The sequence below is a fragment of the Poeciliopsis prolifica genome, unplaced genomic scaffold (genome assembly GCF_027474105.1).
Source record: "Poeciliopsis prolifica strain line A6 unplaced genomic scaffold, Auburn_PproV2 SCAFFOLD016, whole genome shotgun sequence".
Lineage (NCBI taxonomy): Eukaryota > Metazoa > Chordata > Actinopteri > Cyprinodontiformes > Poeciliidae > Poeciliopsis > Poeciliopsis prolifica.
Window position 1 is genome coordinate 9,904,463 of NW_026562391.1, and position 12,643 is coordinate 9,917,105.

The window sequence follows — 12,643 nt, forward strand, 5'->3', positions numbered from 1 at the left end:
CACAGACCCTTGCCGTACATTCTCCACCTCAACCTAGAACCACTGAACTGGACATACTCTGTGTTTGTCAGACATTGTGGCAAACAACTTTCTGGTGTCTGTCTATGTACAGATGTGCTGAATGACAGGCTGATGGTGTTTTAAAAACCAAGGAACAGTTCCAGAGGTTAATGGACAGTCTGCTCCAGCAAAGATATGTGATTCCCTCTAATATCGATGCACAATTTTAGGATAATTTAGCAAAACACTGACTTAATTTTAATCGCAGTTTGGTGTTGGCACATTTTAGTGGGGCTGCTGTCAAAAAGTGTAATAAGTTTTTATATTATTAAGAAATATTTGCCACCCTGATATAATTTTTTTGGCTTATGAAGGAAAAAGCCTGTAGCAAGAGGTTCATAATAAACAAACACAAGTGGTAAAAATCAAATTAGGAATCAGCACTGCCTTTTTAACTAAATATAAGAAAAAGTTATGCTCATTGTTGATCCAAAGATCAGTTTTGGAACTCAGGGAGTTCATATAAAAATTTAAAGATTTAAGAAAAACAGAACAAAATGTGATGTTTGTTAATCTATCTCTTAAAAGAAAAGGGAGAAACATTCTGAGTATGGAAATAGTCAGAAGCAACCTGCTTTACAGTAGCTACAGTTTCACCGTTGGTTTCTCCCCAGTCATGTTGCACAAACAAGCATGATTAGGTTGATATCTCGGGGAAATTGGAAAGTCGTCTGGCTCATGGTTCACTGCAGACAGGAAATAAGTTCTGTGATTTCACTGGGAGGCTCTTGGGGTTCTGCTTTTTCTCAACACAACAACGACTTCAGAAATTTGTCTCCGAGGGACATGCGGCGATTAATCACATTTCAGTGTCGCACCCAATAGGAGTTCAGAGGTTTCTAATCTCACTGATGTCACTTTGTTTACCTCTTATCATTTGTGTTTTGTTCAGGTTCATCTTGGTTTTCACCTGCCTGGTCCTTTCCGTTTTCTCAACCATCCCGGCTCATCAGGACATCTCCTCCAATTGCCTACTAATTCTGGTAAGAAAACCTTGAACCAGAAAAAATCCCAGTCGCTCTCACACAGGAGTTTAAACATTAAACTGTCTGGAGTGGGATAATGGCCAATGCTGAGGGCTCTTCTCATTTCTCTAATATGCAAGAGCCTAACCATTTAGCAGAGTCTGTGGACCGGAATAAGGATGTCACAAGAGTTATTCCAGTCCACTCATGTGCCACTATTTACACTTGACTCAGAAATGGATGCCAAACATTCAAAGCTCAGTTTAAAAGTCAAAATAAAGTTCTTATTAGTTCATTTTTTTCTGAAAATTTTGAGGCATATTAACTATTCTGTTTTTCTCATTGTAGAAACTATTGACCATGACTTAGTTCCATGATGAATAAGAGAGAAACAAATTAAGAGCCTTATTAATTAACTATGCAATTTTTTTGTATTAACCCTATTTTGATTTTCTGTGTCAGAATCTTTTGGCTGTCAGCAGATTATAGTGTGGCTAAATAAATGCTAACAGTATCTCTCCAAGCATCTGTCTAGACAAAGTCATCAAGGTGAAACTCAATGCCACATTTATTCACCTGTCCCTAATTTATTTTGGCCTCAAACTTTCAAACCCTCAATTATAGATTCTTTAAGTATCCATAACACCAAATGGAGCTCATTCGGTGTTCTGAGAAAGAGATTTAAGAAGAACAGACTGAGCCACCGATGGGCACAGGAGCAAAAATGCTTTTAAAAGTCTCCTAAAATGATTTTACATTTCTGTTTTTTTTTTATCTTCTTTGAAAAGCCTCTAGCAGAAAGGAAAGGTCACTCTTTTGTACACTGCAGCAATTCCTGCAGACAATTGCCCCTGCAGCTGTCGCTACCATTTCACAAAGTGCACCCCACTAATTGCATCAGTGTTACATCTAATGGAAGCAGAAGTAATGTGTGTGCATTAACAGAGGACCTACCTTAGTCATTATCAAACAAAAAGCTCTCTGCACCTGGTGACAAACAATAAGGCAATAATGAGGCAGAATGTGTGATGAATCCACAAAATAACAAGCAAAGCTTGAAATGCAAATATGTTCTTGGAAGACTAAATATCACAACCTCTTTTTTTAAAAAACTAACCAAAGGATTAGATTAAGGTTGCTAATGTCACCCTGGCGCCACTTCATTGGTGCCATTTTCTGGCAGGCCTTCTTTGCTTGTAAACATTCCTCCAGTAAGTTCTTTTGAATTCAGCATCCATGGCATCAAGAAGAAATTATCAGACATGTAAACCAATAATATCTAAATGCTTTTGTTTGCAAGGAGCTAACATATTTGACAACTGCCAAATTATCTGCCCGCAAGCATAGAAGACTACACTTATGTCCGCTGAACTAAAACACCTCCTGCCTATGTTTTCTCTCAAAACTTTCCATTTGCTTGTGTGACTTTTCCAACAGGAGTTTGTGATGATCGTTGTGTTTGGTTTGGAGTATATCATACGCATCTGGTCGGCAGGATGCTGCTGCCGCTACAGAGGATGGCAGGGCCGTCTGCGCTTCGCCAGGAAGCCCTTCTGTGTCATAGGTGAGATTAACCTCTCCATCGCCATGACCATAGATATCAAGAACAGAAATCAAGAAAAAGAGTTAAAGTTAAGTGAATTTTGATAGAGAGCAAAAATGTTCATGATAGGATGACTTTTTAAAAAAAGGAAGTTGTCATCTGTGGCTTTCTGGGAAGAGGGCTGTATCGTTTTTTTTTTTTTTTTTAATGTAGTTGATAATTATGTTTTCATGTAAAATGGTTCCATGTTCAAAAATAAAAGCAAGATTTTAGGAGGTTTTATTTTTAACAAAAATATCACTGCTGCAGAAAGCCATTTTAAATTTAAAAGACTTTGACCCGAACTAACGTCCTCTAGAAAACCTGGCATAAATAAATTAATAAAAACATTCTTGGAAAGAAAAAGCAACAACAAAAAAGCATTTTGGAAAAAAATAGAGGTGATTTTCAAGGCCTTGTAAACATCTATTTAAAATCTGAAAAATATGAAGCTCAAAGACAATAGTGATGACGTTTATGGAATTTATTTTTGGGAAAAAAGCTCAAGTAAAAATCTTTCTTTTCTTCTCAAATTCTTCACTGATGGAGAGTCATCAAGAAACATGTATTTTTATTAAGTAAATATAGAATCCAGGTATCATAGACAAGATGTGATAAGGTAAAGCCCTGCTGATCTATTCAAAGTGGAATTGTTCAATTAAAGTCCCCAAACTGAGTTTACACAAAACTCAGTTTAATTAAATAACATTCCAGTTTCATCTAATTGATCTAACAGATGCAATATTTTGTCTACGCCCATAAATACATCAAATAGTATAAGGAGTTTATCCCTATTGGACATAAAATTTTATGGACATAAAAAAAATTATTCATTCCACTGAATGGCAGATGACACATTTGCAAATTAGCTTCAATGTTAGGCACAGCTCATTTGTAACCAGTAAAGCTTCATTAGTGTGCTTGAGAAGAACTATTGGCAGTAATGTTTCATTCCTTATTAGAAATATGAGATGTTTAATGAAATAAGTCAAGATAATCATCCAAAATGCATAGAGAAGATATAATTTTCTTATACATACAGCTAAAAGAATACTAAATGTTGGGGTGGAAGAGGAACAATGGGAGGCTGCAAAGAATTTAGTTTATAAGTCCTCAATTTGTGCCCGGCATATTTTGCGCTGTTCTAATATAGTGCAAAATATTTTATAAAATGCATTACACAAACGCAAAATTAGCAAAGATTTACCTTTCAGTCAGCGAAGCTTGCAATAGGTGTGGACAATCACCAGCTAACCATACCCACATGTTTTGGGCGTGCCCAAAGCTAATCGAGTATTGGGGTAACATTTTTAAAATACTAAGTCAAGCATATAATCAGACAATTCTCCCCAATCCACTATCGGCTATATTTGGCATCCCTCCAGACCTGGACCTTTCGCGTTCTTTGAAACGGTTCCGAGCTTTCACTACTGTTTTGGCTAGAATACTTATTCAACTTCAGTGGAAACTAAGCGTTCCCCTGTCTCATGACCACTGGGTTAGAGAAGTTCTTCATAACCTGAAGCTGGAAAAACTCAGATTTTCACTTAAGGGTTCCACCAGTAAATTTATGGAGACTTGGAGACCTTTCCTAACGGTAGTGGGTACCATGACTTTGCAACCTGATTCAGAAGAAAATTAAATTATCGGTGGGCCCTCACATCTATATCCAGTTCTTTTCTTTTTAACCAAGATTTATTCGTTATTTTTTCTATTCTTTATGTATCTGTAATTTATTTGTATATTTGTTTAATTTACTAGTGTGTACATATAAATATATATATATATTTATTATATATATTATTATCAGTATTATTATTTTTTTCATTCTTTATTTCTTTCTCTGCTTCCTTTGGATTGTGAGTTTATGTCGTGTTGCTAGACGTTATTACAGGGACTGGATCTCTGCTGGCTGTTTGTCTTGTGTTCAGACCGAGACGGGGGGGTTGGGGTGGATAGGGTTTTGGGAGAAATCAGCTTGAACTTCTCTCTCTCTCTATCAATAACAACTGTGTTTTCTTTGTACTGATGATTAAAATTCAATAAAGAAAGTTGGAAAAAAAAATACTAAATGCAAAAAATATGCCACAAAGCTATAGATATAGCTGGAGGAATTGTTCACAAGTTTAAAGTTTAAGAAACAGTGTCTACACCATTTAGCATCAGGGAATCCTGGAAGAAATTATGATGTCTTAAAAAAAATTTAAGCTTAGAGATAATTGGATATTTAAATAGAGCACTGATCACAGCATGCCTCAATATCTACCAAGGCTTGGTTTCAGAAGATTTCCTACTTGGTTGCCCATCATATTTATGTCACTTACCACGCAAAAACTTTTAGTAGGATTTGAAAAGGCAGGGTGCAGCACACAAACGCAACAATATTAATGAACCGGAGATCTCTGTCCGGGAAGAGTGGGATGAGATTCCTCAGGAATACTCCCTGAAGCTTGTCATAATGCAATAAGGGTGGTTGAATAATCTACAGACTGCAGAAGTCATCAAATGTGACCTTATTTAAATACATTTTTGAAAATCCTCTTGTAGTGTTAGCTGTGTTTAGCTATTTAAATGGCCCTTATTTAAATTGTTGCATCTGCTGTTTTGCATAATACAAATAAACCTCATTAGAATTGAGTGTTAAATAAGTGCTACTGCACTGAAACATTGAGCATCGTCTACAGTTTAAAGCAGACACACATTAAAATAAAGTGCTGATAAAAAAACTGAGCAAACTAATGCACCTATTTAGTGACAAAACACGAAAAATGAAAATAGTAGAATAGAAATACTTTTATTTTTCAACATGGAGTAATTCAGGTCTAAAGCAGCACATTATGTGCTCTATGTAAACCTTAAAGTGCAGTGAACTCTGTGCAGCTCGGTGATCCCCCCCATGCAAATTTTTAAGGCTGCTTCTGAACTCGCATCAAGAGAATATAAAAAGTAAAAGCTGTGTGTAAGAGTTTTACTCGGCATGTCTCTGAGATGGGACAATGTGCAGTGGAGGGACGAAAAGAGGAAAAGTCACAGGAGCTGATTGCTGCAGTGGTTCTCTGTGGGTTCAGTGTTATGTATTTATTACGTGTGGTTTCTGTGTGAACTTCCTCTGAGTCATGTCTATGTACGTCTGTCTGCCTGCCTGAGACCTCGTTTGTGCATCTGATTGTCACAGTTTGCAGAACATTTTACAATAATGCCAGCGCATGAGAAATTTTACTTCCTGTTTGTTCCAGCAGCAGAACTATCTGATGACATTCTGACTTACAGCATCAAATGAGTCAAAGTTATTGTATTGTTGTGGATGCCAGCAGTAGAGTATAATCTTTTTTAATATGAAATATTGCACCATTCAGACCAATGACAAATTAAACAAAATTAATACAAAAAAAGTGTTTTTATTTTATTTCTTTATAATTTTCTTCTCTTTTTCTGTGTTTTACCTTTTCTTCCGCCTGGCTTCTCCAGACATCATAGTGTTGATTGCATCGGTAGCAGTGGTGTCGTCGGCAGGCAGTCAAACCAACATGTTTGCCACCTCAGTCCTGCGGAGCTTGCGTTTCCTGCAGATTCTTCGGATGGTACGGATGGACCGAAGAGGCGGGACCTGGAAGCTGCTGGGATCTGTGGTGTACGCTCATAGTAAGGTCAGCAGAGACAAAACACACCGGAAATCACACTGAATGGAGTGCTGGTAAAGCATTGATTGGTCAGGTTTCTGATAAGTGTTATACACACAAACAAAAATAAAAAAAGAGCAAAAGTTTATCTTCTGTGTCAAGCTTTGATTTAGAATTTTTGAACAAAAACACTACGACAGCTGCAGCTGATACAGAATGCTGCTTCTCGCATTCTAAAACCAAGAAGAGTCACTACACTATATATATATATATATATATATATATATATATATATATATATAATATATATATATATATATATATATATATATATATATATATATATATATATATAGTAATACGGGGGGGTTTGGGGTGGGTAATACATCATTGAAGTTTTTTCTGTGTTGTGAGAGAAGATTAGCATATTACATATATACTTCTATGTTCATATGCACTTTTTAAAGAAAGTTTGACATCCTTTACTCGAAAAAAGTATAATTGTAGGCTGCCTTTTAATAATAGATTAATGTCATGTGACATCACAGGAACATATCGCCGAGATCTTTCACACATGTACTGTACATCTAAATCTGAAAATAAACAAAACAGTTATTTAAAACAATACTCTGAAAGCTTAAGGAAACAGTTTAAGTTGTGCTTTTAATTATGTAACTATGTGTTGAAAATCTTGTTAAATTTAAACCCAGAGTTCTGGCCAAAACATTTCTAGCACAGTTTCCCCTCCACTTCCTGCTCTCTTTCTTTGACTCACTATAATCCATCTGCCTTCACCTCCAACAGCCCACACAAACCTTTTCTCTCTTACTTCTGCCTGACATATTTGTGTAGAAACCACAGCAGGTCATTTCTTCTTTTCTTTGCTTCTTTCAAAGCTGCACATTCAGATAAGACTCCTCCTGGTAAAATGTTTCACACTACACAAACAGGTCGAGGTTCAGTACAAGATGACGACGTGTCCTAAAAAAATTCTTTGATTCTGCTCCTGCATCTGACTGTGGGCAAGCTTTCGACCACAAAATTTGTTTCGAGTGGATCTTTGAGGAGAAAACACAACTCATAAAAGGATTACATGGCTTTTATGTCCTGTTGTTATCTCAATGAGATGTTGCCACATGTACATTTACTCTTTTAGCTTTCAGCTCCAAATGAAGTAGCAGTTTTAAATGACGTGAGATTAGCAAAGTGTTGGTTGGTACTAGTAAATATGTCATAGTGCCAGGCCATTTACAACATCTGCAGATGTTAAATAAAATCCTTATCCATAAATCAAACGTTAAGGCAGATTTTTGATAATCTTTGCCTTTCCAATACTGATTTTTTTTTAGCTGATTGCAGTTTTTTTTTAAATAACTGGAATTATCAACACTGATTTTTTTCTAGCCTTCCTGCAGTGAGGAGTCATTAGAAATATATCAAGAGCTTAGGCAACCTGACTCTGTTAATGAGAGCAGGCACCTTAAAAGTGGGTTTTGCGAAGACAAAATAACTGACTTGGGATTGTAAACTTCTAAGTTTTTAATTAGCAATTAGCGTTGTTAGTGTAGCAAGCATTGCAAAAAAAGTCATGACATTTATTTCTTGCAGTAGGCTCTTATCTTAACACTGTCAACATTTTTGAAAGCCAGCACATTAACTGACAAACAGGTCTATGTTTATAAAGGATAAAATGGAGCAACTTTGAAAATGCCTGCAGAAAGACTCACTTACTCCCCGCTTGAACAGTTCAGACATGACTAGGACTGAATAAAAAATGATACCTCTGGTGTCCAGTTTTTTGGAAAATAATTTTAAAAGTGAGGGAACGGATGATTTGTTTCATGAAAGATATACATTTTTTTCTGTTATTTAGCCTCAGTTAAATCTGATTGCTTCCTCTGATTTTCTTCCTCCAGGAGCTGGTAACTGCCTGGTACATCGGCTTCCTGGTTTTGATCTTCTCTTCGTTCCTCGTCTACCTCGTGGAGAACAAGTTCAACAAAGAGTTTGCCACCTATGCTGATGCATTGTGGTGGGGCACGGTAAGCTTTGAGGAATTAGCTATAAATGCCAGTGTTCAAAAAAGTAGTAAAAAATGCCATCATTCTGAAAGTTTCTTGGCATCAGCCCAATATATCAGTTCAATGTCTTGGAGCAATGAAGTTCACCTATTAATGTAGTTTCTCTGTGGTTTTACCACTTTGAATGCTTAAAATGTCTCTTTTTTCTTCTTCAATGTGTCTGTGAGAAAACTTAGTGGCAAGAAAGGTCATTTTTAAAGCGTTTTAATTTGAACACTTTCAAGTTATGTAGGATATTTTGCTTTTATAAAGTGACACGCCACATGAATGTTCTTACAAGCTGATAACGATTTCTTACCACAGATCACCCTAACAACTATCGGCTATGGAGACAAGACACCAAAGACATGGACAGGACGGATGCTGTCCGCAGGGTTCGCACTCCTGGGTATTTCCTTCTTTGCCTTGCCTGCTGTAAGTATTTTCCCTCTCTGTGTTGTTTTTTAATACAGTATTTATTTCTTCAATTTGGTGCCAATGAAAACAGCAAGACTGTGAAAGGACTGTGTTGAGTTTTGAGTAACCTTCAGTAATGTTAAAAATATAATTTGTGTACTTTAGGTCCTATCATTTTATATATTTTAGATGCTTCTGTGGTTCTTTGTGTACCAGATTTGAAACATTTAAGCTTCTTTGTTTATTGATGACTGCAATGTGTGGTTTTGTACACTTAAGGTTAAGTCATCAATACAGTAAAATGGCAAAACTAACTGAGATATCTTACTTTTACCACAAATGAACTGAATGTGTCTATATTTTGATTTATTTTAAGGAAAATACTGAAAGCTATGTGTATATGAGAGAGAACCAACTGATGCATGTCTCATCAGGGTATTCTGGGCTCTGGATTTGCCCTGAAGGTTCAGGAGCAGCACAGACAAAAACACTTTGAGAAGAGGAGGAACCCTGCAGCCTACCTCATCCAGGTAAAGTTTGAATTTTTTAGGGACCCTTTTCCTTTGTCTGTTCTTTAAAATTTCATCAGTGGTAACAAAGCCTTTTCATCACCATGTGCAGCACAAGAACTGAACCAGGACTGGAACTGGTTTGAGTAAAGAGGGGCAAAAGTTTACATTATTGTGTGAAAGTATTCAGACTACATTCTGTCATGTTACAACCATTATACATCAGCATTTTTATTGGAATTTTATTTGTTAGGCCACAAGTGTAAAAATCCAGTCTTTAAGGGCCAGTGCCCTAAAACTTTCAGATGTGTCTTTGCTTCAGCATACCTGAATCAAATAAGTAGTTTACTATATGACGTCTCAAGAACTTAACACCAGGCTGAGAAAGTAACTTTGATTCATGTGTGATTCATGCAGAATCCTCAAAGACTCCAGTCTGACATTTCTTAAAAGCCCAAGGCAAAGTAGTGCATATTTGTGAAATGGAAAGAAAACTGTTTTTAAAAATAATTTGTATATAAGAAAAGAACTACTAATTGTGGCATGCAGGTCTATTCTATCCCTGTAGGATAGTTATACAAAGTACTGATTTAAAGGATAAATACAGATTTGCGTCAGTCTTTTTTAAGATTTTCATTGGTGAAAAAGGTTAAAACTAAATGTCATTTTCCTTCCACCATTATTGAGCTCCATCACAATAAATCCCAATACACTACATTTCAGTTTGTGGTTGTAAGGACTAGACAATAAAAAAATATATATATTATTATTATAATAATCATTTTGCAAGGCATTGTAAGTTAATACCTGAAAATTAATGAAGATGATTTTAAACATGTTTATTTTCTTATCCTCCTGCTTCTCTTTTTCCATTCTAGATCTTTTTGGACAGTAAATCTCATTCTCTCTCACCCAGGGGTAGCCTCTAAAATCTGTTTTTACACAGATTCTTCCAAAAATGCACCAGTCTTCTTCCCTTTTCTTCTTCTTCTGTTCTCTTCACATTTCTACTCATGCTTTCTGTTCTTCGTTGCTCTCCTCTTTTCCTCAAATGTTGTCTCTTCATCTTGTGTATCTCACTGTTATACCAGGCTGCGTGGCGTTATTACTCCACTGACAGGCCCTATCTGGATGCCACGTGGCGGCACTATGAGAGCCTTCTGCCAATCAACAGGCATGTATTCATGCCTGACCTGCATCCGGGGCCAGATGTGTGACACATCTGTGTATTTTTTTTCATGATTATATTTTTGTGTTTTTTGGCTTTTTCACTAATCATCTGTCTTCATTAGTTTTATCATTGCCCTGATCTATTTTGCACTCTTCTTTATGGTACCCTCTTTGATTCTGATTTACTTGTTTGTTTTTTGCTTTGTATTTACCTCGATTGTGGGTGGGGGGTGTTTTCTATTTGTATTCTGCATGCAGTGTGTTTGGCGTAGTTATGCAGCTGATGAGAACTCGGTTTCCGTTGCTACCTGGAAGCCTCACTTGAAAGCATTGCATACCTGCAGCCCTACAAAGTAGGTACAACTATGACAGCTGATGTCTGTATTTGGTGTTTTTATCACACTCTCTCTTGGATTTCTGATTGAAGAAGAATTACTTTTGTTACTGTTGAACTATCTTATATACTTCCCTTATCCATAATTATTGATCCTCCATCTATCTTTTATTGCTGTATCATAAATTTAAACTTGCATCCAAAAGTCAATTTGAATGCTAATATTTCAAGCAACAATCCCTTTTCACTACTACTGAACCAATCGATCTTTGAATTTGAGGTTCTTCAGCTCTCTTAAAAAAAACATGGCTCAAGGTACAGTCTTCCTGTGTGTGTTGCTTAAAAGACCAAAATATAGTTAACAAAAACAGGAGATTGTTATTAACAAGGAAACAAGAATGGAAAGTGAATTCTGATACAAACTGAAGGAGCTGTAAAGGTTTTGAAAGTAGTAGTCACATAAACTGCTATGACAAGTTTGATCCTGGAGATGTTTTAGGATGTCAGAAATTGATTGATTCTGTCTGGCTCAGCATCTGGAATCCCGGGGTGAAAATTAATCTCTGTTCCTCCATTGTTCAGGGAGTTGTTTGCTGTGGTTAAGATATTTAATGCTCGTAGTCTTTCTACAGAACCCCATTTTGAAATAGCTGACCCATCGCTCTAAAGATGGGGAACAAAAATCTGTCTGTTGAAGATTTATTGGACATCTCTATTTTTTTTATCAATTCTGGTCTGTCTCGTGTAATGGTGTCAATAAAAAGATGTTTGAAAAACACTAAAGCAAAAAACAAGAACATATTTTATGACATTAATATCTAAAAAAAAAAGAAAGGCCCATTTATTATTCAGATGTGTCTGTACACTCAAATGTTTCACTGATTTTTCCAGTAAAACTATTGTTGGAGCCTGGAAATACTGAGCAACCATCCAAACAGTATAAAACTGGCATTTTTAAAGACATGCGTAAAAAAAAAAAAAAAGCGTTGACCATTAAAAAAAACACAACTTTCTCCTTCTGGAGGAATATTTTTGTTTCCTTTTTCCATTTGCATGCTGTAGTAATTAGTGTGTGTTTTGCTATTTTTTTTTCTGTCTGTGAAGCATGCCAATAATTAGTGTATTGCCTTCTGTAAATTATGAGCACTTGCAAAAGCTCCAGTTGCTGGAACAGTGCTTCGGCAAAAACCTTTGTATCTTGATGATTCTAAGAAACACATTGGTGTTTTTGCAAGTTTTAGCTTTGTAAAGCTAAAACTTTCAATAAATCTTGAGTGCAATAGTTTTTACACCACAGCTCTTGACACCTACTGGTTTCAATGCATCATAGAAAAGCATTGTGCTTCTAAAAATGTGTTGAATTACATAATCTGTCTACATCCAGTATGTCATGTTGACAAAGCTGAGCTCTCCACAAATATAAAGCTCCATAAAAAGTAGCCTTAGCAATCTTTTTAGGGTTCAGTGCTACATCAACAGTATATCTGGGCTAAATTTTTAGGAACCATTAGAAAATAAGTAAAGTATGTGTTTATGTTAGTTTGTAATTAGATCTCCACCTAAGCCCGACTACCGTAGACTTTTTTATTTTTGAACATGCCGCAAAAGGTGCAAATAAAATAAAATTATCACCACATTAATTTACAATAAGAAAACCACTTTGTCAATAGTTTGTCACAGTGCTGAAGTTGAGTAAATAATATTAATATTCGTTTCCAGACATGAAGGTTCTGAAAGATTTTTATTCTGTGTAAAAATAAATTGTGGCTAAATTCAGTTCATATTTCATCCATTCATAATAAGCTGTAACTATAGGTTCTTCCATTAGGCTAAAATATTCAAAAGCACAATTTTTCTTTCTATTAAGCTTTGTTATTATTATTGTCATCATTATTACTATAATTATTATTAGATAATTAGGAAAAT

General features: G+C 35.8%; 1 protein-coding gene across 3 annotated transcripts in view; it reads left to right on the forward strand.

Moving 5' to 3' along the window:
- The window catches only part of kcnq5b (potassium voltage-gated channel, KQT-like subfamily, member 5b), an 87,955-nt gene that overhangs the window by 62,633 nt on the left and 12,679 nt on the right, over window positions 1-12,643 (forward strand). For 2 of the 3 annotated variants that reach the window (XM_055041620.1, XM_055041621.1), the window contains exons 2-8: window positions 953-1,043; window positions 2,463-2,589; window positions 6,076-6,254; window positions 8,144-8,269; window positions 8,612-8,722; window positions 9,139-9,234; window positions 10,642-10,736. In XM_055041620.1, the coding sequence (XP_054897595.1) occupies window positions 953-1,043; window positions 2,463-2,589; window positions 6,076-6,254; window positions 8,144-8,269; window positions 8,612-8,722; window positions 9,139-9,234; window positions 10,642-10,736 (825 nt within the window). Of the gene's footprint in view, window positions 1-952; window positions 1,044-2,462; window positions 2,590-6,075; window positions 6,255-8,143; window positions 8,270-8,611; window positions 8,723-9,138; window positions 9,235-10,304; window positions 10,388-10,641; window positions 10,737-12,643 lie in introns of all 3 variants that reach the window. The other variant, XM_055041622.1, reaches the window with a different exon arrangement.